The sequence below is a fragment of the Triticum urartu genome, chromosome 5A, assembly GCF_056163025.1.
Source record: "Triticum urartu cultivar PI428250 chromosome 5A, HENAU_Tu73, whole genome shotgun sequence".
Taxonomy (NCBI): Eukaryota; Viridiplantae; Streptophyta; class Magnoliopsida; order Poales; family Poaceae; genus Triticum; species Triticum urartu.
The window spans coordinates 438,441,206-438,468,236 of record NC_141877.1 but is presented as its reverse complement, the minus strand read 5'-3'; the positions used below and the strand labels follow the sequence as shown (position 1 = coordinate 438,468,236).

At 48.4% G+C, this 27,031-nt stretch overlaps 2 protein-coding genes across 2 annotated transcripts; one reads left to right on the top strand and one right to left on the bottom strand.

Moving 5' to 3' along the window:
- The first annotated feature begins 20,540 nt into the window (after nucleotides 1-20,540).
- LOC125509542 (1-aminocyclopropane-1-carboxylate oxidase 1) lies at nucleotides 20,541-21,971 on the top strand. The gene is made up of 2 exons (XM_048674528.2): nucleotides 20,541-20,770; nucleotides 20,874-21,971. Exons 1-2 carry the CDS (start codon nucleotides 20,657-20,659, stop codon nucleotides 21,717-21,719), a joined length of 960 nt encoding a protein of 319 aa, XP_048530485.1. The 5' UTR covers nucleotides 20,541-20,656; the 3' UTR covers nucleotides 21,720-21,971.
- A 1,217-nt stretch (nucleotides 21,972-23,188) lies between these two features.
- On the bottom strand, nucleotides 23,189-24,410 carry LOC125556151 (protein HVA22). Its single transcript, XM_048718936.2, has 5 exons — nucleotides 24,271-24,410; nucleotides 24,138-24,164; nucleotides 23,876-23,998; nucleotides 23,590-23,764; nucleotides 23,189-23,514 (listed from the first exon to the last, which is right to left on the bottom strand). The coding sequence occupies exons 1-5, from the start codon at nucleotides 24,318-24,320 to the stop codon at nucleotides 23,494-23,496; spliced, it is 396 nt and encodes a 131-aa protein (XP_048574893.1). The 5' UTR covers nucleotides 24,321-24,410; the 3' UTR covers nucleotides 23,189-23,493.
- Nucleotides 24,411-27,031: the final 2,621 nt, after the last annotated feature.

The window sequence follows — 27,031 nt, the reverse complement described above, 5'->3', positions numbered from 1 at the left end:
GCCGCCATGTCGGCAGCGAGGCAGGCCTCAATTGCCCTCATCCTCTCCTTCCCACGGCGGGTACACCGGTCCCGGTAGGACTCATACTCCCGCGGACTGGTGATGGGGAAAGGGAGATTGGAAGGCTCTCGGGAGAACTGTTATGATCCAGCCCGGAGGATCCAAGTGCCCAATGCGTGAACGCAATCGACTCGTGCCGAACAAAGCTCGCCATCAGGCCGGTGTAGTCCTTCCGGGAGCGGCGGAGTGCAATGCGGACGACCATTGCCTCCTCCAAACCGCATGGGGTAACATCCCAGTCGACGGATCTGTACTAGTCGTCTTCGGATTCGCTGCCCACCATGCCGAAGAAAGTCGGAAATCGCTTGACGGGAGCTTAGGTGGCGGAGTCGAGTGGAGTGGCTAGGGTTTGGCTCGTTGAGGGGATGTGGACGAATATATGTGGGTTTGGGCCAGCATGGGCCAAGTCCGACGTGACGGGCACACCCGATCGCTCCTGGGCCTCTTCATATTCATCCCATGTTTTGGGCTGGATAAGAGGCGTGTCAGTTAGCCCAGGCGTTTGAGGCCAGTTTGACATGTCTGTTTAGACCTGGTTTTTCTAACTGATCACTGACCGGGCCGTCCGCTCGGTCATACAAGGGGATTTGAGACGCCCGGTTGTAGATGCTCCTAGGTCGTCAAATGCACCCCCAAGCAAGGGCAACCTTAAGCTCTTCCTTGACCCATACATGTAGATTAATAATGATCGCCGTCGCCCATATGCATGATCGCCTGATGACAAAGATCCCCCAAGCTGTCAGCGCAGAAGAGGTCAAGGTGCACCACGTAGCCATAACATGCAGGAATTTAATGTGTCGGTTGGGGCGAACGAATCACCCCACAGTAGGATACCACACCAGCGACACCCCCAAACAGGAAATGGACACTAGAAAAAAACCCTCCTGTCTTGACCAACCATCGATTTAGTGCGGCGTTTGACCCGGCGGCCAGGCGATCGATCTAGCGCAGAAAAAGACTCGCGTAACATTAACATGGCCCCTAAAGTTACAGAAGTCTCTGTCCATCTAGATAAAAGTTACAGACACGAACACAAGGCGGCAAGGCATGCCACGCATCTCTCTCTTTCCTTTGAGGTACTACCTACATGCGATGTCACGGATCTATCGGGTGTGGCGATATAAACATGCAAGAAGAAAAAAACTAATTTTTTTACACATATCTTAATGTAAGATTTTATGGATATAGCATCGAGTCTTAGTCGCATGCAAGACTGCTCTCAGTATATCGGTGGATGCCAAATCACTCTGCGGTCCGGTCCCCGTCGCCGTCTACCGCACCCCCGCATGCACCTGCTCCTGTAGCACGTACTACGCACGTACTACATGGTACCACTAGTAGAGTAGCAATGGACGACGTAGTCCATCCCGTGCGCCCGTGCCCGTGGTGGTCCGGCCGGGCGGCGCTGTGTCTCCGCATGAGGCAAATAATTAACGCGGTGGTGGCGGGCGGGCGGGCGCGGGCGCATCCAATGCCGCCGCGTGCCACACGTTACCATGTCGCGCCCGGGCGCTCGCTCGCCGCGCCCGTGCCATGCCATGCCACGCCTTGCCACGCAGCGCGTGCATGCACCTGACCCTGACGACCCCAGCCCATCATCCATGTGCTCCTCCATCAGCCGCCGTGGTGGTGCAGGCATGGAGACGGAGCCGCAGCGCGTGCGCGACGCCGAGAGAGAGGCCGATCGACGGCGTCCATGCATGCATGATTGGGCCAACCAATCGCCGCCCGTCACGAGCAGCCACGAGTTGATGGCCGGTTGGTCGACTGGAGAGGGTGAGGCGATGTGGCCCTTTTGACTCGTTCAAACCTGATAAGTGCCATGTCCTGCGTGCGTGCTCGGTCCACGCTGACTGCTCGCGGATCTGGCCAGAGAGAGCGAGGAGAAACAGCCTTCATTTCTGCGCCATCATGTCGCGAGTATATTCTACGAAATGCACGCGGATGAATGTCGGATGTACTACTACTACTACTAACCTACTACTGCATTCCCTACTACAGCTAGAGGAGAGCAAGTCATGGCTTAGACAATCGAACTGCCCTTAAACGCGGCTACGTGCGAGACACGTCCGTTCGAATCACGCTGTAGACTGGACCGCACCAGCTTATCACCAGCGAACCGGCTGTCAATCAGTAGTAGGTGCTCCAGGACACTCAGGCCGGGACAAGCTCGACCTGATCACCAGTCCTCATCAGCTCAACTGGTGCCATGGACCTGGGCATGTTACGCTCGCCATCAGCGCAGCTCGGTGGCAGCTCATCGGACGCCCTGGATTCCCAAAATCCGGGAGATGTCTTCGGTCCGTGCACTGTTCATGGTCCTCGCCATCGCCAGCGTGCCCGGTTTCACACTATCTGCTTTGTGAGGCTGTGAGCGCACGCACAGCGTCAGTTTCAGCGTCGGTGGAGCTAAGCTCAGAGTTCATGCCTACTACAGTCCTGGTTCAAGGAACTTCCTCTCAGTGGACACGTCTACACGGCCATGCCGATTGTCGATAAGAGCTCGGCTCAGTGTGGCTTTCAGGAGTGCAAGAAAGCTACACCAAAGCTTTCTCCGCGTTCAAGTGGCAAGCTGCTCCCAAGTTTGCTTCGATCGGTGCCTCCTTTTTCCTGCGTCCTAGTCATACTTTACTCCTTTTAATTGTGCGAAATATGCTTTGCGCAATGCTGTGTCTAGCTAGGTTAGACATAGGATCAGATCAGACCCAATCCAGCACTGATGTCGCACCACAAGGGCTAGTGCCAGTCCCATAGGCATGTGGGCTGCAGGTGCGGACACCGCCAAAATCCTCAGTCTGATGGTTCCAGAGCCAGAATTAGCTGTGCAATCGCCTAGTTGGAGGGTGCGTCCAGCTTCTCCAGAAAGCAGCAGAATCATGATTTGCAGATAAGAAAGTCTTAGGCATCTCCAGAAGAAAACATTTCCATGAAAATCAAGTTGCTCGACTGTCTACATTCCCTTGAAGGCTGCAACATTTGCCATGATACTACCAGTAGTTTTTGTTGGTTTCATAGGTTTGAAACTGTATTGGGTCTCGGCAAGGTTAACTACTGTCTGGTTGTCTGTCTGTAAATAGCTACCACAGTCCATTAAATTATAAAATGACTACGTGGCAACTACCATTACCAGAAAACCGTATGCTTTTGGGTACAACAGAAAGCCCACTGAAAGTAGAGAATATATGGTAAAGCAGAGACAATGCCCATATGGAGCATTATGCTAGTAGCTAAATGCGGCTACTCAACTCTCAGCATTCATCTTTTTTACATTGATCACGAGCCACTGATTTGCGCCTGGAGTGCGACGGCGAGCAAAATGTTCAAACTCACACCTAATCAGCATCCAGCACGAAGAAAGAGATCGAAGCAAGTTGCCGACATATCCACAAGGTTTCGCCGTCACCCTAATGCATCGTTCCGTCACGCCTTACCGCACAAGCTTGATGCTTCTCTCTGCTTTGTTCGTTCCTCTTGCCTTTTGCCGGCAATGGCTGGCTTTTCCTCCTATGCAAAAGGTGGAACTTGGACGTCGAGGGAAACCTAATAAAAGGCTAAAAGAAGTTGATCTATCTAGAACACTAATTTGGACTCTTGTGTTAATTTGTCCACCACTGAACCTGGTGACAAGAGACGTGCTGGTGAATGTCATGTGAGTAAAAGTAATCCACCACTACATTCCAACTTTTCTGAATTACATCACTGTGATAGCATTGTTCAAGAAAACATCGCCTTGCTAGCTGCTAGAGTATCTCTCATGAGTTTGGCCGGCTCACCAGTGTCTGAGATTAGATAGGTTTTGGCGGGTGCATGCATATATGGAGAGCAATAATATGCTGACAACAAACTAAGATATCGATCGTGCCCTCTCGAGATTTGGGATTAGGGATTTCGGATTCCGTTGTCTGTTATAAGCTTGTCCAACTAACATGCAACGGGCAGCTCATACACCTATACATTGAAAAATTCTCACTTATACGTACGCTACATCGTAGGCTACTCGATCTCAGCAACTTCTTCTTTTTATACATACTCCGGATTTATATGCTTTCACGTAGGCAGGCAGTCCAGTCAGTCGCCCAACACATCGAATCCAACCAACAGAATTCCCGGAGGCACATTTCCGGTCGCTCATTTTTCTCCGGCAAGCCGAAGATGCATTTGTTCGCGCTGCGTCCCATCCCATCTCATCTCATCCAACCAAGCGAATGGGAATGAGGTTCCTGTGCGGTGCAGCGCAGATGGACGGCGCCATGCCGCGGTCCCGATCGCGATCGGGCGAGCGAGATTATTAGCCAGCTGGAAGGACGCGGGCCGTCCAACCTTTTGCCGCGGCGGCAAATGGCATGCATGCTCCAGTGCGGCGCGCCCATCCCCGATCCGAGCACCGGAGCGCCGCGTCTCCATCGCCGACGCCCGACGCGGTGGACACGTACCCCTTCCGATCCGATCTAGGCCTTGCTGTTGGATGAAGGAAAAGCCAATCACATTGTCGTGTAGATTGTTGGATTTACAAGTAATTTGGAAGGACATTCTTTTTTCGTTGTTGAAATGTCTACTGTGCTTTAATTTTCATGCAACACTCTGATGTGTAACGAATTTTGCTTAACCACGTCATTGTGTCGATCTTAACTAGCACAATATATGCCTGTGTGTTGCCACGGGCAAAAGGAACGAGTGGAATGCTTCCATGTGCCTTGCGGCAATGAAAGTTTTTCTCCCGTCTTTTCCTTTCTCTGTTGACCGCTATGTGATTTAAGGATCCATCGGCTCCATTCCGCGGATGCACGGTTATGTGGAGTGAGCGGGTGCGCCGACATTGGCAATGTGCACCTCTAGGCGAAGGGAATGCAGGCTGCAGAGGGCCAGGTTCACAATGACAATACCATGGTCGGATTTTTGAGGCTTTACAAATTTGAAAAGAAAATGATAAAAATACTACAGTTGCATTCAATTTTGTAAGTTCGAGTTTACCTATTCAAGAGCCTTTATGCAGCTAACTCTTAACTATATGCACCTAAAATAAACCTGGCATCTTCCATGAGCTATGAGGAAATTTACTTTTTTGTAGGGAAAATAACAAACACGTGGCGTTCACCAAATTATAATCCCAAACAGAACATTTTATGGAGCTGATCATGCTCTCTTTGCATCGAATTACAACGTCACGAATATTCATAAGTATTTAATCCATCCCATTTGTGTTCATTAGCATGCCATGCTAGAGAGAGAGAGAGAGAGAGAGAGAGAGAGGAGGCCAAGCCTCGGTGCGTTAGAAGGATGTAGAGGTAACAACCAGGCAGAATTGACAAATTTGATCTTAAAGCGAAAGTATTTCACAAACTAGACTGTTATTTCACACCGCTGACCCTTTTGTGCAGCTCTCAACAGTATGGCGCTGCACTCTACTGTGCAACTCCTTACAGCTAGACGCTGCACAGTGTAGTGCAACTCTTTACAGTTAGACGCTGCACAGTGTGGCGCCTATGTGTTAAGCGCTGCACAATAGAGTGTAGGGCCTTGCCTTTAGGCGCTGCATATTAGGGGTCAGCTGGGTGAAATACTTTCAAACATAGTTTAGTTTGTGAAATAGTTTCGCCCTGAGGTCAAATTTATGTCTTTTGCCCAACAACCATAGCCAACGAGGGGATATAGTAGTATTGAATGGCAGTCGGCATGATGTTGCAGGTGAAATTGACCAAGGAGGAAGGGTTGGACAGAAGGGTGAATGCGGCGCGCGGCCCCTTGATGAAGCAACGGCAATGTTGTGCGGCACCTGTGGATGCATCCTTTTCGAGGGCGGTTAGGGTTTAGCTGTTGGAAATATGCCCTAGAGGCAATAATAAATTGGTTATTATTATATTTCCTTGTTCATGATAATCGTTTATTATCCATGCTAGACTTGTATTGATAGGAAACTCAGATACATGTGTGGATACATAGACAACACCATGTCCCTAGTAAGCCTCTAGTTGACTAGCTCGTTGATCAATAGATGGTTATGGTTTCCTGACCATGGACATTGGATGTCGTTGATAACGGGATCACATCATTAGGAGAATGATGTGATGGACGAGACCCAATCCTAAGCCTAGCACAAAGATCGTGTAGTTCGTATGCTAAAGCTTTTCTAATGTCAAGTATCATTTCCTTAGACCATGAGATTGTGCAACTCCCGGATACCGTAGAAGTGCTTTGGGTGTGCCAAACGTCACAACGTAACTGGGTGGCTATAAAGGTACACTACAGGTATCTCCGAAAGTGTCTGTTGGGTTGGCACGAATCGAGACTGGGATTTGTCACTCCGTGTAAACGGAGAGGTATCTCTGGGCCCACTCGGTAGGACATCATCATAATGTGCACAATGTGATCAAGGAGTTGATCACGGGATGATGTGTTACGGAATGAGTAAAGAGACTTGCCGATAACGAGATTGAACAAGGTATCGGGATACCGACGATCGAATCTCGGGCAAGTATCGTACCGATGGACAAAGGGAATTGTATACGGGATTGATTAAGTCCTTGACATCGTGGTTCATCCGATGAGATCATCGTGGAACATGTGGGAGCCAACATGGGTATCCAGATCCCGCTGTTGGTTATTGACCGGAGAGTTGTCTCGGCCATGTCTGCATGACTCCCGAACCCGTAGGGTCTACACACTTAAGGTTCGATGACGCTAGGGTTATAGAGAAAGTATGTATGCGGTTACTGAATATTGTTCGGAGTCCCGGATGAGATCCGGACGTCACGAGGAGTTCCGGAATGGTTCGGAGGTAAAGATTGATATATAGGAAGTATGGTTTTGCCACCGGAATTGTTCCGAGCATCACCGGTAGTGTACCGGGACCACCGGAGGGGTCCGGGGGTCCACCAGCCCCGGAGGCCTACATGGGCCAATAGTGGGAAGGGACCAGCCCCTAGGTGGGCTGGGGCGCCTCCCACCAAGGCCCAAGGCGCCTCCAAGAGGGGAAGGGGGCAAACCCTAGGGCAGATGGGCCCTAAGGCCCACCCTAGGTGCGCCTCCCCCTCTCCCCCTTGTGGCCGCCACCCTAGATGGGATCTAGGGCTGTCGCACCCCTTGGGGTGGGAACCCTAGGTGGGGGCGCAGCCCTCCCTCTCCCCCTATATATAGTGGAGGCAAAGGGGCAGCCCAACACGCGATTCAATCTCCCTGTTGGCGCAACCCTACCCCTCTTCCTCCTCGTCTCTCGTAGTGCTTGGCGAAGCCCTGCTGGAGTCCCGCGCTCCTCCACCACCACCATGCCGTCGTGCTGCTGCTGGATGGAGTCTTCCCCAAACTCTCCTTCTCCCCTTGCTGGATCAAGGCGTAGGAGACGTCACCGGGGTGTACGTGTGTTGAACGCGGAGGTGCCGTCCGTTCGGCACTAGGATCATCGGTGATTTGGATCACGACGAGTACGACTCCATCAATCCCGTTCACTTGAACGCTTCCGCTTAGCGATCTACAAGGGTATGTAGATGCACTCTCCTTCCCTCGTTGCTAGATTACTCCATAGATTGATCTTGGTGATGCGTAGAAAATTTTGAATTTATGCTACGTTCCCCAACAGTGGCATCATGAGCTAGGTCCATGTGTAGTTTCTATGCACGAGTAGAACACAAGTTGTTGTGGGCGTCGATTTTGTCAATTTGCTTGCCGTTACTAGTCTTATCTTGATTCGGCGGCATCGTGGGATGAAGCGGCCCGGACCGACCTTACACGTACTCTTACGTGAGACTGGTTCCACCGACTGACATGCACTAGTTGCATAAGGTGGCTAGCGGGTGTCTGTCTCTCCCACTTTAGTCGGATCGGATTCGATGAAAAGGGTCCTTATGAAGGGTAAATAGAAATTGGCATATCACGTTGTGGTTTTCGCGTAGGTAAGAAACGTTCTTGCTAGAAACCTATAGCAGCCACGTAAAAACTTGCAACAACAATTAGAGGACGTCTAACTTGTTTTTGCAGCATATGCCTTGTGATGTGATATGGCCAAAAGGATGTGATGAATGATATATGTGATGTATGAGATTGATCATGTTCTTGTAATAGGAATCACGACTTGCATGTCGATGAGTATGACAACCGGCAGGAGCCATAAGAGTTGTCTTTATTTATTTATGACCTGCGTGTCAACATAAACGTCATGTAATTACTTTACTTTATTGCTAAAGCGTTAGCCATAGTAGTAGAAGTAATGGATGACGAGACAACTTCAAGAAGACACGATGATGGAGATCATGATGATGGAGATCATGGTGTCATGCCGGTGACAATGATGATCATGGAGCCCCGAAGATGGAGATCGAGAGGAGCAAAATGATATTGGCCATATCATGTCACTATTCGATTGCATGTGATGTTTATCATGTTTTACATCTTATTTGCTTAGAACGACGGTAGATTAAATAAGATGATCCCTCACTAAAATTTCAAGAAAGGTGTTCCCCCTAACTGTGCACCGTTGCGAAGGTTCGTTGTTTCGAAGCACCACATGATGATCAGGTGTGATAGATTCTAACGTTCGAATACAACGGGTGTAAGCCAGATTGTGTAAGCCAGATTTACACACGCAATACACTTAGGTTGACTTGACGAGCCTAGCATGTACAGACATGGCCTCGGAACACGGAAGACCGAAAGGTTGAGCATGAGTCGTATAGAAGATACGATCAACATGAAGATGTTCACCGATGTTGACTAGTCCGTCTCAGGTGATGATCAGACACGGCCTAGTTGACTCGGATCATGTTTCACTTAGATGACTAGAGGGATGTCTATCTGAGTGGGAGTTCATTAGATGAACTCAATTATCATGAACATAGTCTAAATTGTCTTTGCAAATATGTTGTAGATAAATAGCGCACGTTGTAGCTCCCTGTTTCAATACGTTCCTAGAGAAATACCAAGTTGAATGATATTGTAAGCACTAATGCGGACTAGGTCCGTAGTCCGAGGAGTGTCCTCACTGCTACACAGAAGGCTTACGTCTTTGATGCACCGCTCGATGTGCAAACCCCTACAACATCGTCTGTGGATGTTGTGAACACCTGACAGACACATCCTGATGACTACTTGATAGTTTAGTGCACCATACTTTACGGCTTAGAATCGGGATTCCAATGACGTTTTGAACGCCATATAACATATGAGATGTTCCAAGAGCTAAAATGGGATTTCAGGCTCATGCCCATGTTGAGAGGTGTGAGACCTCTGACAAGTTCTTTTGCCAACAAGATGGAGGAGAATAGCTCAGCTAGTGAGCATGTGCTCAGAATGTCTGGGTGCTACAATCACTTAAATCAAGTGGGAGTTAAACATCCAGATAAGATAGTGATTGATAGAGTTCTCTAGCCACTAGCACTAAGCTACTAGATCTTCGTGATGAACTATGACATGCAAGGGATGGAGTTGATCCCGGAGCTATTCGCGGTGCTTAAGACCGCAAAAGGTAGAAATCAAGAAGGAGCATCAAGTGTTGATGGTTTAACAAGACCACTGGTTTCAAGAAGGGCAAGGGCTAGAAGGGAAACTTCATGGATGGCAAACCAGTTGCCGCTCCAGTGAAGGAACCCAAGGTTGAACCCAAACCCGAGACTAAGTGCTTCTATTGTAAGGGGAACAGTCACTGGTAGCGGAATTACCCCAAATACATGGTAGATAAGAAGGCTGGCAACTTCAACAAAGTATATACGTGTTATTAATGTGTACCTCGCTAGTACTCCTGGTAGCACCTGGGTATTGGATACCGGTTCAGTTACTATTATTGGTGACTTGAAGCAAAAGCTACGGACTAAACAGAGACTGGCTGAGGGCGAGGTGACGATGTGTGTTGGAAGTGTTTCCAAAGTTGATGAGATCACCATCGCACGCTCCATCTGCCTTCGGGATTAGTATTGAACCTAGATAAATGTTATCAGGTGTCTACGTTGAGCATGAATATGATTAGATCATGTTCATTGCAATACGTTCATTCATTTAAGTTAGAGAATAATGGTTATTCTGTTTACATGAATGATACCTTTCATGGTCATGCACCCTATGTGAATGGTTCATTGAATCTCGATCGTGGTAATACACGTGTTCACGCCAAAAGATGTAGAGTTAATAATGATAGTACCACTTTCTCGTGGCACTGCCGCTTAGGTCATATTGGCATAAGATGCATGAAGAAACTCCATGTCAATGGATGTTTGGAGTCACTTGATTTTGAATCACTGGACACATGCGAGCCATGCCTCATGGACAGGATGACTAAGACCCCGTTTTCAGGTACAATGAAACGGGCAAGTAACTTGTTGGAAATCATACATGCTGATGCGTGTGCTCCAATGAGAATTGAAGCGTGTGGTGGATATCGCTATTTTCTCATCTTCACTGACGATTTGAGTAGATATAGGTATATTTACTTAATGAAGCACAAGTCTGAAACGTTTGAAAAGTTCAAGCGATTTCAAAGTGAAGTTAAGAATCATCATAACAAAAAGATCATGTTCCTACGATCTGATCAAAAGGGGATTTTCTGAGTTATGAGTTTGGCAATCACTTAAGACATTGTGGAATTGTTTCACAGTTGAAGACACCTGGAACACCACAGAGTAATGGTGTGTCCGGCCGTCGTAATCGAACCTTATGAGATATGGTGCGATCTATGATGTCTCTTACCGATCTACCGTTTTCATTTTGAGGTTATGCGTTAGAGACAGCTGCATTCACTTTAGATAGGACACCATCTAAGTCCGTTGATACAACATCGTATGAACATTGGTTTGGCAAGAAATCAAAGTTGTCGTTTCTTAATGTTTGGGGCTGCGATGCTTAAGGCTTCAGCCAGAGAAGCTCGAACCCAAAGCAGACAAACACATCTTCATATGATACCCAAAGGTGACAGTTGGGTATACCTTCTATCTCAGATCCGAGGGCAAATTGTTTGTCGCTAAGAATGGGTCCTTTCTCGAGAAGGAGTTTCTCTCGAAAGAATTGAGTGGGAGGAAGATAGAACTTGATGAGGTTGTCGAACCTTTACTTCAACCAGAGAGTGACGCAACACAGAAAGATGTTTTCTGTGGCGCCTACGTCTGTTGAATAGGAAGTTAATGATAGTGATCATGAAGCTTCGGATCAAGTTGCTATCGAACCTCGTAGGTCGACAAGGATATGTACTACTCCTAAGTGGTACGGTAATCCTGTCTTAGATATCATGTTGTTAGACAACAATGAACCTACGAGCTATGGAGAAGCGATGGTGGGCCCGTATTCCGACAAAAGAAGCCATGAAATCTGAAATAGGATCCATATATCAGAACAAAGTATGGACTTTGGTGGACTTGCCCGATGATCGGCAAGCCATTGAGATAAATGGATCTTTAAGAAGAAGACGGACGTGGGCGGTAATGTTACCGTCTATGAAGCTCGACTTGTGGGAAAGAGTCTTTTCACAAGTTCAAGGAGTTGACTACGGTGAGAATTTCTCACCCGTAGCGATGTTTAAGTCCGTCGGAATCATGTTAGCATTAGCTGTATTTTTCGATTATGAAATCTTACAGATGGATGTCAAAACAAGTTTTCTTACCATTTTTCGTAAGAAAAGTTGTATGTGATACAATAAAAGGTTTTGACGATCCTAAGGATGCTAAAAGGTATGCTGGCTCCAGCAATCCTTCTATGGACTAGAGCAAGCATCTCGGAATCGGAATATATGTTTTTGATGGAGTGATCAAAGCATTTAGGTTTATACAATGTTTGCTAGAAACTTGTATTTACAAGAAAGTGAGTGGGAGCACAACAACATTTCTGATAAGTATATGTGGATGACATATTGCTGATTCGAAATAATGTAGAATTTCTGGAAAGCATAAACGGTTGTTTGAAGAGTGATTTTCAAAGGAAGACCTGGATAAAGCTGCTTACATATTGGGCATCAAGATCTATAGAAATAGATCAAGACGCCTGATGATACTTTCAAAGAACGCACACCTTGACATGTTTTTGAAAGAGTTCAAAATAGATCAGTCAAAGAAGGGGTTCTCACCTGAGTTGTAAGGTGTGAAGTTGAGTAAGACTCAAAGATTGACCACGGCAGAAGAAAGAGGAAGGACGAAGGTCGTCCCTTATGCTCTTGTCATAGGCTCCATACGGTATGCCATGCTGAGTACCGCACCTGATGTGTGCCTTGCCACATGTCTGGCAAGAGGGTACACAGGTGATCTAGGAGTAGATCACCAGATAGCGATCAAAATTATCCTTAGAGAAATAAGGAAATGTTTCTCGTTTATGGAGGTGATAAAGAGTTCGACATAAAGAGTTACGTCAATGCAAGCTTAACACCTATCCGGATAGCTCTGAGTAGAGATACCGGATACGTATAATGGAGCAACAATTTGGAATAGCTCCAAGTGGAACGTGGTAGCAGCATCTACGATATAAAGTTTTGCGAAATACATAGGGATCTGAATATGGCAAGACCCGTTGACTACAACCTCTCTCACAAGCATAACATGATCAAACCCAGAACTCTTTGAGTGTTTATCACATAGTGATGTGAACTAGATCATTGAGTCTAGTAGACTCTTGGATGTTGGTCACATGGCGATGTGACCTGTGAGTGTTAATCACATGGCGATGTGAACTAGATTATTGACTCTAGTGCAAGTGGGAGACTGTTGGAAATATGCCCTAGAGGCAATAATAAATTGGTTATTATTATATTTCCTTGTTCATGATAATCGTTTATTATCCATGCTAGAATTGTATTGATAGGAAACTCAGATACATGTGTGGATACATAGACAACACCATGTCCCTAGTAAGCCTCTAGTTGACTAGCTCGTTGATCAATAGATGGTTACGGTTTCCTGACCATGGACATTGGATGTCGTTGATAACGGGATCACATCATTAGGAGAATGATGTGATGGACGAGACCCAATCCTAAGCCTAGCACAAAGATCATGTAGTTCGTATGCTAAAGCTTTTCTAATGTCAAGTATCATTTCCTTAGACCATGAGATTGTGCAACTCCCGGATATCGTAGAAGTGCTTTGGGTGTGCCAAACGTCACAACGTAACTGGGTGGCTATAAAGGTACACTATAGGTATCTCCGAAAGTGTCTGTTGGGTTGGTACGAATCGAGACTGGGATTTGTTACTCCGTGTAAACGAAGAGGTATCTCTGGGCCCACTCGGTAGGACATCATCATAATGTGCACAATGTGATCAAGGAGTTGATCACGGGATGATGTGTTACGGAACGTGTAAAGAGACTTGCCGGTAACGAGATTGAATAAGGTATCGGGATACCGACGATCGAATCTCGGGCAAGTATCGTACCGATGGACAAAGGGAATTGTATACGAGATTGATTAAGTCCTTGACATCATGGCTCATCCGATGAGATCATCGTGGAACATGTGGGAGCCAACATGGGTATCCAGATCCTGCTGTTGGTTATTGACCGGAGAGTTGTCTCGGCCATGTCTGCATGACTCCCGAACCCGTAGGGTCTACACACTTAAGGTTCGATGACGCTAGGGTTATAGGGAAAGTATGTATGCGGTTACCGAATGTGGTTCGGAGTCCCGGATGAGATCCCGGACGTCACGAGGAGTTCCGGAATGGTCTGGAGGTAAAGATTGATATATAGGAAGTATGGTTTTGGCCACCGGAATTGTTCCGGGCATCACCGGTAGTGTACCGGGACCACCGGAGGGGTCCGGGGGTCCACCAGATGGGGCCACCAGCCCCGGAGGCCTACATGGGCCAATAGTGGGAAGGGACCAGCCCCTAGGTGGGCTAGGGCACCTCCCACCAAGGCCCAAGGCGCCTCCAAGAGGGGAAGGGGGCAAACCCTAGGGCAGATGGGCCCTAAGGCCCACCCTAGGTGCGCCTCCCCCTCTCCCCCTTGTCGCTGCCACCCTAGATGGGATCTAGGGCTGCCGCACCCCTTGGGGTGGGAAGCCTAGGTGGGGGCGCAGCCCTCCCTCTCCCCCTATATATAGTGGAGGCAAAGGGGCAGCCCAACACGCGATTCAATCTCCCTGTTGGCGCAACCCTACCCCTCTCCCTCCTCGTCTCTCGTAGTGCTTGGCGAAGCCCTGCTGGAGTCACGCGCTCCTCCACCACCACCACACCGTCGTGCTGCTGCTGGATGGAGTCTTCCCCAACCTCTCCTTCTCCTCTTGCTGGATCAAGGCGTAGGAGACGTGTAACACCCTCGATGCGACTATATCTCCCACGTGTCGAGGCACGACTTAGAGGCATAATCGCATTGAAGGCATATGTCGCAAGTGAGGTAATCTTCACACAACCCATGTAATATAATAAGGGAAAGAGATACATAGTTGGCTTACAATCGCCACTTCACACAATTACATGAATAAAGCATTACATCAATCAGATACAATCAAGGCCCGACTACGGAGCCAAAATAAAAGAAGAACCCCAAATGCGATGAAGGTCCCCGATCGACCCCAACTGGGCTCCACTACTGATCAACTAGAAAGAAACAACACAAAGGACAAGATATTCATCGAGCTCCTCCTGAGGTTGGTTGCGTCATCTGCACGGACTCATCGACACCTGCAAAATGGTTTTGGAAGTATCTGTGAGCCACGGGGACTCAGCAATCTCGCACCCTCGCGATCAAGACTATTTAAGCTTATGGGTAAGGTAAAGGTATGAGGTGGAGCTGCAGCAAGCGACTAGCATATATGGTGGCTAACATACGCAAAAGAGAGCGAGAAGAGAAGGCAAAGCACGTTCGAGAATCCATGATCAAGAAGTGATCCTAGAACAACCTACGTCAAGCATAACTCCAACAACCGTGTTCACTTCCCGGCCCCCACCGGAAAGAGACCATCAGGGTTACACACGCGGTTGATTCATTTTAATTAAGGTCAAGTTCAGGTTTTCTACAACCGGACATTAACAAATTCCCATCTGCCCATAACCGCGGGCACGGCTTTCAAAAGTTCAAATCCCTGCAGGGGTGTCCCAACTTAGCCCATCACAAGCTCTCACGGTCAACGAAGGAATAGACCTCCTCCCGAGACATTCCGATCAGACTCGGTTTCCCGGTACAACAAGACATTTCGACAGGGTAAAACTAAACCAGCAACACGCCTGAATGTGCCGACAAATCCTGATAGGAGCTGCACATATCTCTTTCTCAGGGCACACTCAGATGAGCGCTCCATACAACTGAAACCAAACCTCGAGTTTCCCCGAGGGGGCGCTGCACAGGACTCTAGTTTGGACCAACACTCAGAGGAGCACTGGCCCGGGGGGGGGTAAAATAAAGATGACCCTTGGGCTGGCCGACCCAAGGGAAAGAAAAAGGCTAGGTGGCAAATGGTAAAACCAATGTTGGGCATTGCTGGAAGAGCTTTACTTAAGGCGAACTGTCAAGGGGTTCCCATAATAGCCCAACCGCGTAAGGGACGCAAAATCCGGGAACATAACACCGATATGACAGAAACTAGGGCAGCAAGAGTGGAACAAAACACCAGGCATAAGGCCGAGCCTTCCACCCTTTACCAAGTATATAGATGCATTAAGATAACATAGCAATATAATGATATCCCAACAAGTAAATAAAAGATGTTCCAACAAGGAACGGCCTCCGATCTTCACCTGCAACTAGCAACGCTATAAGAGGGGCTGAGCAAAGCGGTAACATAGCCAATCAACGGTTTGCTAGGACAAGGTGGGTTAGAGGTTTGACATGGCAATTTGGGAGGCTTTCAAGCAAGTGGTAGGCATCGTAGCAATGGCATAGCAAAAGAGCGAGCAAACTAGCATAGCAAAGATAGTAGTAATTTCGAGGGTATGATCATCTTGCCTGAAATTCCGCAACAAAGAATAACGAGTCCATGAAGAAGACAAACGGACATAGACGAACGGTTCCTCACAAACGCGATGTTATCGGAACCAACCCGAAGAAGCAACATCGGAAAAGAAACACACAACATAGTAAACACCCACGACATGAACATGGCATGATGCACAATCAAGTATGATGCATGTCCGGTTTAATGAAGCATGGCACGGCAATATGCACAAACAATACTACAAATTAAGTGGAGCTCAATATGCAACGGGTTGCATATTGACGAAACACCACAACAAGTTATTTAGTTCGATCTCGTTTATGTACCCCAACAATATTAAATGTTGATTAACATGGCAAGAGGGTGAAGCAAATGAAAACTACCTATCTAGTCAAGGTTAAATGAGGCCGGAAGCAACGAACAACAATTCCGGAAACTCCTCATGAGCATATTATAGATTTGGTACTGTTCTGCCCTAAACATTATTTTAGAGTTGTTAAACATGCAAGATGAGTGCAACATGTTAAACTAGACATTTTTCTACCCCATTTACATATAAAGATTATTAAAAATCCGAGTTACGGTTAATTAGTTATGAATTAAATCATTTTAACATGGCATAGGAGCAAATTAATGCAAACAACATTTTAAGCATTTCAAACATAGACGAAAGTTGGATATTATTAATCTACACAAAATTCTGAGCAAGTTTCATATATAAAACATTTTAATCCGATGCACGGTTAGTGAGTTATTAAATGCATGAACTAGGGGGACTATTCTGCAAAACTGGCAATCTCTGGAAAAATAGGAAAATCCCAGGCGCGGAAAAAACATGATATGGGCCGAATCAAGCTGGCCCAACAGGAGGAAGAAACAAACAGAGGCGGGGCGCTGGGGGTGTGGCCTCACCCAAGTGGGCTTCGGCCCGTGAAGGAGGAGGAGGCAGGCCGAGGCGGGGCGCTGCGCTGGGCCGGACTCGGGCGCTGGAACTGGGCCTGGGAGGCCAAGGCGGGGAGGAGGCCCACGCGGGCGCTCGTCGTTCTCCTCGGTCCAGAGGGGATCGAGGGAAAGCAGGGGGCAGCGGCGCATCTCCGGCGAGGTGGGGCGGCGCTCCCACGGAGGACTCCGGCGGCTGGCGGGAACGGACTGTGGTGGATCGGATCCGGCGGATCCCGTCCGTGGGCGAGGGATGGAGCTCGAGGCTGCAGGAACCCATGGCGGTGGTTGACCTGCGAGGGAGACAGAGGGCATGAGAGAGAGTGCGAGGAAGGAGGGAAGTAGGCCAAACGGCGAGGGGCTCGCCTGAGAGATCACCGGCGGCGGCACAGCGGGCCCCGGCGACGAACTGCAGCATCGAGGGGCTCCTCCCCTCGAGCGAGACCCTGGGTCGAGCGCGGTGGCGGGGATCCGGGCCTGCGCGGGCCTCAGATGGGCTCGGCGGGCCCGCGGCGAAGTGGGGCGCTGGGGAGACACGTGGCGGCGCGCTAGAGGATGAGGGAGGCGGCGCTGCTGAGGTGGCGGCGCGCGATTGGTCCGGGTGATGTGGAGGCTGGACGCGTCCAGCGGGCACGGACATGTCCGGCGGCGGAGTGGGGAGAAGCTAGGGTTTCATCCGCGAATTGATCCGAAATTTCGGGGAGGGGTGCTCTTTTATAGGTAGAGGGAGCTAGGAGAGTCCAAATGAGGTGCGGTTTTCGGCCACGCGATCGTGATCGAACGACCGAGATGATGGAGCAGAGTTAGGTGGGTTTTGGGCCAAAGCGGAAGGGTGTTGGGCTGCAACACACACGAGGCCTTCTCGGTCCCTCGGTTAACCGTTGGAGTATCAAACGAAGTCCAAATGGTACGAAACTTGACATGCGGTCTACCGGTAGTAAACCAAGGCCGCTTGGCAAGTCTCGGTCCAATCCGGAAATGTTTAATCCCCACACACAAAAAAAGATAGAAATGATCACCGGAGGAGAACGAAGCACCGGAATGCAAAACGGACAACGGGGAAAAAGCTCGGGTGCATGAGACGAACACGTATGCAAATGAAATGCGCATGATGACATGATATGCAATGCATGACACGCAAGCAATGACAAGGCAACAACAGCGAATAACTGGACGACACCTGGCACATCGGTCTTGGGGCGTTACAAGACGTCACCGGGCTGTACGTGTGTTGAACGCGGAGGTGCCGTCCGTTCGGCACTACGATCATCGGTGATTTGGATCACGACGAGTATGACTCCATTAACCCCGTTCACTTGAACGCTTCCGCTTAGCGATCTACAAGGGTACGTAGATGCACTCTCCTTCCCTCGTTGCTAGATTACTCCATAAATTGATCTTGGTGATGCATAGAAAATTTTAAATTTCTGCTACGTTCTCCAACATTAGCCATACCAGGGAATGTGGTGGTGAGACGGGAGAGCAGTTCTGTCAGGCACTTTTAATGCGTCGCACGCAAGGGTAGAAAACTTCTGATTATGTGGAAGTTAACTATGTATGGAAAGAGATAGGCTTTGGTACGTGAAAAATGGAAACCACCACCGGGTGGAAGTTAGTTCTTTATGAAAAAAAAACAGATCCGGAGGTGGGTTTTATATTTGCATAAAAATCGGATTGGTGGGAGTGGAAGATGTGTTCAAACTATGGGAGGACATGCAGATTGAGTTTTAATAATAGTTAAAATATGTGATTTGGTAAGTAAAAATATAGGTTATTTTTATTGTATTCGAAAAGTTGTGATTGTCATTCAATAGTACATGTCGTAGTGTGCCGGATTATCAATTTGTTATTTAAGAATATCTCATTTTGTTTTGAAAGGTTATTGAGAAAGATCTCTTATGTATCTTTTAGTAAGGTGATCTCACATATATGACGTTATTTCTAAATTCTTAGTTATGTATTATTTACGTGATTGAATTGAATCAGCACCTGTCAAAGCAAGCACGAAAAAATGAAAAGAGAGTCGGACAAATTGATTCGGTTCTGAATGTGAGGGTGAAAAACCTAGCGTGAAGGGATGATGGCGGGAGGTAAAGCGAAATTAAACTGTGGATGCCGGCCTATGAACCCCTTTTAAAAGTGGAGATCCAACACTTTAAAGCCCATAACAATATCTTTGAAATTCGATATGACCATCATAATTTATTGCGTGATTCTGATTGAAAGATTTAGCATAATGACTGCTAATAATACTAGAGTACAATCTTCCTAAGCTCCGTTTCATATTAGGAAGGTGATCTCACATATTATTAGGAAGGTGATCTCACATATTATTAGTTTCCTTTTTTCATATTACTTCTCGTTGATTTAGCATAAAGTTACGAAAATGTTAACGTCCACATGTGTGGGCGTTGATCATCTTGATCATACGTATCCATCACCGTTCAGTAACTTCTGCACGAATCTTGGCACAAATTAGCTGATTTTGTATGCCATGTAGGACAATTCGCGTGTGTGGTGTGTAAGAGAGGTCGCCCACACATCCGTTTTACCACACGGAGGGGCCGGTGTATGGGTGTTTAGCAGTTCGCCCACACACCAATTTTCAGTCACGCACAAAGACTGGTGTGTGGGCGTTTGCCATCTCGCCTACACGCTCGCCTCCTCTCCCACACCCAAGCTGCCAGTTGCAATGCGTTTTGCAGTGTACATGGCAACTGCCCTAATGTGATTGCAAGCAGATGACAACTCTTTTTTTTTTACCCGAACATGTCAGTTGCCATATGTTTTGCATGACACATGACAAACTACCCTAGCGTGCACGTAAGCAGATGGCAACTCTTTTTTTTAAAATGAAAACTGCCCTAGCGTGCTTGTAAGCACATGGCAACTCTCTCTTTTCCCCGAACATGTTTTTCGCCATGCCATTTCTTGTAGCGCTACATGGCAACTGCCTAATGTTAGTAGGTGGCAACTCCTAAAGTTTTGAAATCATGACAACTGCAGTAGACTAAACCACACATGGCAACAGCTGTAGTTGTCCAAAAAATGGCAATCTGGAACTTTGACCTGAGATGGCAACTGCAGTTGAGCAAATATGGCAACTATAGTTGTTTGACATGGCAACTGTAGTTCAGCGACATGGCAACTGCACTTAAACGAACATGGACGAGGGTCCGGCCCATGGCAACTGTTGGGCGCGTGGTAAAAGTGTCACGTGGGGCGTGCGGGACCACGAAGTACGAGGCCTGACGTACCGGACGTGTGGGCGTTATCTATTTCGCCCATACGCACGCGTGTAAGAGGGACCGGGAGGGAAAAAAGAGGCGTGTGGGCGCTAGTTGTTTTGCCCACACACAGACGTGTGGGCGTTATCTATTTCGCCCACACGCACGCGTGTAAGAGGGATCGGGAGGGGAAAAAAGAGGCGTGTGGGCGCTAGTTGTTTTGCCCACACGCAGACATATAGGCTGATCCTCTTAGACACCACACAGAACGTGTGGGCAGATTTCTTAACGCCGACACGTATGACAGTTATCGACGTCCTAAAGTTATACTAAATCAGCCATATCTAACATGTACGTGAGGGGTGTACAAGCCTCCAAGGTCGACCCATTCTAGTCGAAGCATTTTATTTTATTTTTGCACCTCTCTGGTCGAAGCATTTTGGGTGCCTGGTCGATCGAGGCTATAAATTGCACCCGAAGCTGGCCTTCTTCCAGGCACTGCACTCCTGGCTCCTTCGTACATCATCAGGCAAGCTCTGAAGCTCGGTAGGCAAGAAGAAACATCCGGAGACGCAGCCTGTCTCGAATCAAGAGGGTAAGATGGCATCGACATTGTCATTCCCCATCATCGACATGGGTCTGCTCCGCGGGGACGAGCGGCCGGCGGCGATGAACCTTCTGCACGATGCATGCGAGAACTGGGGCTTCTTCCAGGTGAATACACAGCAGTAACATGGCATGATCTGACAGGATGAATCTCCTTGTCGATCTATCCTTAATGTTGATCTGCTCTCTCTTTTTCCGGTGGTGCGTGCAGGTCCTGGACCACGGCATCTCGACGGAGCTGATGGACGAGGTGGAGAAGATGACCAAGGAGCACTACAAGAGGGTGCGGGAGCAGAGGTTCCTCGAGTTCGCGAGCAAGACGCTGGAGGACGGCGGCAAGGCGGCGGAGAACCTGGACTGGGAGAGCACCTTCTTCGTGCGCCACCTCCCGGAGCCCAACATCGCCGAGATACCCGACCTCGACGACGACTACAGGCGGGTGATGAAGCAGTTCGCGTCGGAGCTGGAGAGGCTGGCGGAGCGGCTGCTGGACCTGCTCTGCGAGAACCTCGGCCTGGAAAAGGGGTACCTCACGCGCGCGTTCCGTGGCTCCAAGGGCGCCCCCACCTTCGGCACCAAGGTCAGCAGCTACCCTCCCTGCCCGCGCCCGGACCTCGTCAAGGGCCTCCGCGCCCACACCGACGCCGGCGGCATCATCCTGCTCTTCCAGGACGACCGCGTCGGCGGGCTCCAGCTGCTCAGGGACGGCGAGTGGGTGGACGTGCCGCCCACGCGCCACTCCATCGTCGTCAACCTCGGCGACCAGCTGGAGGTGATCACCAACGGCAGGTACAAGAGCGTGCTCCACCGCGTGGTCGCGCAGACCGACGGCAACCGTATGTCCATCGCATCCTTCTACAACCCGGCCAGCGACGCGGTCATCTTCCCGGCGGCGGCGCTGGTGGAGGCGGAGGCGGCCGGCGGGGCGTACCCGAGGTTCGTGTTCGAGGACTACATGAAGCTGTACGTGCGCCACAAGTTCGAGGACAAGGAGCCCAGGTTCGAGGCCTTCAAGTCCATGGACAGCCACAGCTCCAACCTCATCGCTACTGCATAGAGGTCTGAGAATAAAGCTTCAAAACTGTGTCGAGTCACACAGATGAATCGCTAGTTGCCGTGGGGTCGGTCATGTGTTTGTTTGGTAGCTAATTTATGTTTCGTTTTATGATGCACTACCTCTGTACCGAAATACTTGTAGTTGGGGTACAGAGGGAGTATCATGTTGTTGTTTTTTGGGGGGAGATGTATCATGTTGTTTCTGATTGAATGACGTATCATGCTCAAAGACAACGAAGTCTCGGTTGAATGATGTCACCGGTTTCATCCGATGCGATTTTTCTCTGCCTGGAACGTTGTCCCTGGTTTTCTTTCTTGAGAACTTCACCCATCCACGGAGTCATCCAGTTGCCTGTGTTCTGTTTGTATTTTCTTTATTGGGCTGGACTGGGCCTTGTTTGCTTCTCTACTTGTAATTTGACTACCATTCAGAGAAATTGAGTAACAATTTGTCTCAAAAAGAAAAAAAATAACAAATACTCCCTCCGTTCCTAAATATAAGTCTTTTTAGAGATTTCACCATGGACTACATACGGAGCAAAATGAGTTTATCTACAATTTAAAATATATCTATATACATCCGTATGTAGTTTGTAGTGGAATCTCTAAAATAACTTATATTTAGGAACGGAGGAAGAAAATTTTCAACTCATATTTGAAAAATGTCCATCGCATTTTTTAAATGTATTACTCATGTATTTGGAAAATGTTTATAGCATATTTGGAAACTGCTCACCGCGCATTAAAAGAATGTTCGCTGCATATTTGTAGAAATGTTCAACTCATATTCATAAAAATGATAATTTTCTTCAAAAAAGCTATTTGTACAAAAAGGAAGAAACATGTCAAGAAACAATATTGAACAGGAGAAAAATACAAAAGAGACATAAAACAGGAAGAAAAAGAGAAATAAGTGAAAACAAAAAGAAGAAGAAGAAGAAAATCCTTTTAAGTTATCTCATGAATTTTATTTATATTATGTTTACATGATAGTATTTTCATTTTCCCATCTCCTATTTTGATTTCCTTGTCTTACTAAATATTGTATTGTTGCCTTCTCTTTGTACCTCCCTATTTATGAAAAAGCTTTGTCGACACTTTTTTGTGACATATACGAACAATTCTTTTGGTACAGAAGAAAATTTGTTCTAAAACACACACTTATTTTCTGAAAATATGAGTATTTTATTATATACATGAATGTTCTGAAATACATAATAGTTCTCTATAATGCGCGAACATATTTTATAGTCATGAATACTTGTTTGCAAATACAATGAAGTAATTCATTAGATGATAACTACTAGAAAAATATGTTTGTGTATGACAGTAAAGTAATTTTGTGATTTCCAGGGAACCTTTTCCGAAAGTAGCATGATCAAGTTATCTAAATTTCTAAAATACATGAACAATTCCCGTAAACTTCGTGAATTAGTCTAGGAAATCGAGGAATTAATAAGCCATCCCAAATGTGCGAAACCAGTACCATACAAATTTATTGATCGCAAAGAACGCGAATCCTTTCGTTATTTATAAATATACAAGGCATCGTCGAATTAGCACATATACCCTCTGTCTCTAAAATGTAAGACGTTTTGACAGTTCTTACATTCATGAACAAAGGTAGTACATCGTACCCCAACCCGATGTTCCGTCCAACATCTCACAGCATATATCAACAACTACGCCGGCTCGGAAGGGGGTCCCTGATCGGCGGGTTTGGTTAAGGCTCGTCGTCGGCGGACAGGCAGATATTCTCCTGGCGAGTTCGCTCCTCAGTGCACGCCATGCTCAGCCTGCACGTCCGGCAAAGATTCTTGAGGATGTGCTATTTCGAAAAGACAACAGAGAAAGTCGGCGAGGTTCGGTACCTTGAGGACGTGCGACCCGTGGCCGGCATCGTGGCCGTGGTGCTCGTGCAGCATCAGCCCGTGCTTCCTGATCTGCTCCCTGACGAACTTCTCGTAGATGAAGGAGGCGCCCCTGAACTGCGGCAGCACCAGCCACGCCACGAACAGCAGCTTCACCTCGTACCACAGCGGTATCCTGCAAGATCAGCACAATTATCTTTTCTGCACGCGGAGCAAAATGTTCGCAGCTAGGATTCTACTAGGAAAGAGCATGAACAATTTTGATAGTACCCCACTATGATTTTACCAGTAGAGGACTTGCTCGGCTGCCATTTCGAAGAGGGCGATGAAGGAGTAGATTATCCAGTAGGCCAGCCACTGGCCGTCGTCCAGCTTGGACGTGCTCTCCATCGCGCAGATCGACGCGTACCTGATGATCAAAACCAACAGCTCACACATACACCCACAGATCTTTACCAACGTTCCCAGTACAGAGCATATCATAGCCTAGCCACAGTTAACCGCCGCAGCAATGCAAGGTGCAACGATCGGCAGGAATGTCCACTCACAGCGGGTATATCAGGGTCAGGCTCGGCCTGCAGAGGAAAGAGAAGCGCCCATGATCCACCAGATTACAGCCAAATATAAGCGATGGAAACGGAAGGATTCAGGAGCCGTGAGCTCTGTCGTGCATGGGCGTACCCTGCAATGGCGTGGAGGTGGCAGATGAGCGCCCATGTGCTCTTCGCCATCCCGGCTTGGCAAGGAACTCACCGCGACCCTGATGAGAAATGTACAGCTCGTGATGGTGGGAGGGATTCAGTTGATGGGGCGGGGAGAAGCGCGAGCTCAGTTTTTAACGGTGCCGGGGAAGGGGATGGCATCGGGTGCCTAGCTTGGACGTGGAGTTCAAGGCTGGATCGGAGCCCTGGCCCGCCCCACCAGATCAACCGGGCTCGAATCGCGTTGCGTGGTTGCTTCCCTTCTTCCCATGGGAGGTTTGCTACGGTTGGCACGTGGTGCGCTTTTTACCGAGGTAACAAGGCAGCCAGCCACACCTAGAGGCTGCGAAATGAACCAAGAATTCGAGACACACAAGGGAGAGAAATGTAGAATACTATAGTGATGAAACGAAAAGCAAACCCGAGACCTTCTATTCCGCCGAAATCCAAAACAATAAGGTGTGCATCAAGGTCGTTCGCTGGCGATATAGCCACGTACGCACTGGTTTCATCCAAAACGAGAGATATTTTGCGGGGTAAATCGAAAGCGAGGCGGCTGCCCAATCGCGTCGCGCGCTGCGCGGCCAGCTGGAGGCCGGTGGTTGGTTCTGCGCGTGCGATTTCAGTTTGTGCGGGTGGGATCTCCCTCTGTCTCGTCCTTACGTGTGCGTGGGTTACCGGGCTTCCGTACATGTGTGTGGCTTCGGTTCGCTGACCCATGGGGCTTCTTTACGGTGGGCCGACGTTGTCATTGAGTGCGCCAGGATGCCCGTGTGTTCGTTGCGTCTGGCACGGGAGAAAAAACCGATCTGGCGTGGGTGGATGTGGGGAAGGACGATTGGGCTTACTGCTCATGCGTCCGGCCCACTGGTCCTTCAGGTAGATTCGTTTCTGAGGCGGCCTTGCGGTGTAGTGGACGCGGCTTACCTGCGAATCACTATCTTGAGTGGCGTCTCCTTCTTATATACGCGGGTTGCTCTCGTCCTCTGTTCCTCCTTTCGCCTCGCTCTGCCCGCCGATGTACTGCGCCTCCACATCGCTTCCGCCCGTCGCTGTACTTCGCCTCCACATCTGTGACGCCCCCGATTCAACCGTACACTAATCATACACGCAAACGTGTACGATCAAAATCAGGAACTCACGGAAAGATATCACAACACAACTCTACAAATAAAATAAGTCAGCGGAAGCAACAATATCTGAGTACAGACATAAGTAAACAAGTTTGCCTTAAGAAGGCTAGCACAAATTGGGATACAGATCGAAAGAGGCGCATGCCTCCTGTCTGGGGTCATCCTAACTACTCCTGGTCATCGTCAGCGGGCTGCACGTAGTAGTAGGTATCTCCCGAGTAGTAGTAGTAGTCGTCGACGATGGCGCTGGCTCCTGGGCTCCAACGTCTAGTCGCAGAAATCGGGTATAGAAAAGGGGAAAAGAGGGAGCAAAGCAACCGTGAGTACTCATCCAAAGTACTCGCAAGCAAGGAGCTACACTATATATGTATGCAATTGTATCAAAAGGAATAAGGGTATCATATGTGGACTGAACTGCAGAATGCCAGAATAAGAGAGGGATAGCTAATCCTTTCGAAGACTACGCTTCTGGTAACCTCCATCTTGCAGCAGGAGAAGAGAGTAGATGGTAAGTTCACCAAGTAACATCACATAGCATAAACCTACCCAACGATTCTCCCCTCGTCGCCCTGTGAGAGAGCGATCACCGGTTGTATCTGACACTTGGAAGGGTGTGTTTTATTAAGTATCCGGTTCTAGTTGTCATAAGGTCAAGGTACAACTCTAAGTCGTCCTGTTACCGAAGATCACGGCTATTCGAATAGATTATTTTCCCTGCAGGGGTGCACCACATAACCCAACACGCTCGATCCCATTTGACCATACACACTTTCCTGGGTCATGCCTGGCCTCGAAAGATCAACACGTTGCAGTCCTACCTAGGCACAATAGAGAGGTCAGCACGCCGGTCCAAATCCTATGGCGCAGGGGTCTGGGCCCATCGCCCATTGCCATCTGCACGTTGCGTACGCGGCCGGTGAGCAGACCTAGCCTCCCTTATACAAGAGTAGGCGTTCCAGTCCAACCCGGCGCACGCCGCTCAGTCGCTGACGTCACGAAGGCTTCGGCTGATACCACGACGTCGAGTGCCCATAATTGTCCCCGCGTAGATGGTTAGTGCGTATAGGCCAGTAGCCAGACTCGGATCAAATACCAAGATCTCGTTAAACGTGTTAAGTATCTGTGAACGCCGACCAGGGCCAGGCCCACCTCTCTCCTAGGTGGTCTCAACCTGCCCTGTCGCTCCGCCACAAAGTAGCAGTCGGGGGCCGTCGGGAACCCAGGCCCACCTCTACCGGGATGGAGCCACCTGCCCCTTCAGCCCCCATCTCCGTACAGTATCATGAGTAATGTAACAGTATAAAGTATATAATATATGCCCGTGATCACCTCCTGAAGTGATCACGGCCCAATAGTATAGCATGGCAGACGGACAAGAGTGTAGGGCCACTGATGGAACACTAGCATCCTATACTAAGCATTTAGGATTGCAGGTAAAGGTAACAACAGTAGTAGCAAGGACAGGCTATGCATCAGGATAGGATAACGGAAAGCAGTAACATGCTACACTACTCTAATGCAAGCAGTAGAAAGAGAGTAGGCAATATCTGGTGATCAAGGGGGGGGGCTTGCCTGGTTGCTCTGGCAAGAGAGAGGGGTCGTCAACAC

Bases quoted from the DNA above. Each gene is read 5' to 3' on its own strand.
- LOC125509542 (XM_048674528.2), top strand. From the start codon at position 20,657: ATGGCATCGACATTGTCATTCCCCATCATCGACATGGGTCTGCTCCGC. The intron at 20,771-20,873 runs GTGAATACACAG...TGGTGCGTGCAG, and splicing joins AGAACTGGGGCTTCTTCCAG to GTCCTGGACCACGGCATCTC.
- LOC125556151 (XM_048718936.2), bottom strand. From the start codon at position 24,320: ATGGCGAAGAGCACATGGGCGCTCATCTGCCACCTCCACGCCATTGCA. The intron at 23,999-24,137 runs GTGAGTGGACAT...TTTGATCATCAG, and splicing joins CTGACCCTGATATACCCGCT to GTACGCGTCGATCTGCGCGA. The intron at 23,765-23,875 runs GTAAAATCATAG...CTGATCTTGCAG, and splicing joins GCCGAGCAAGTCCTCTACTG to GATACCGCTGTGGTACGAGG.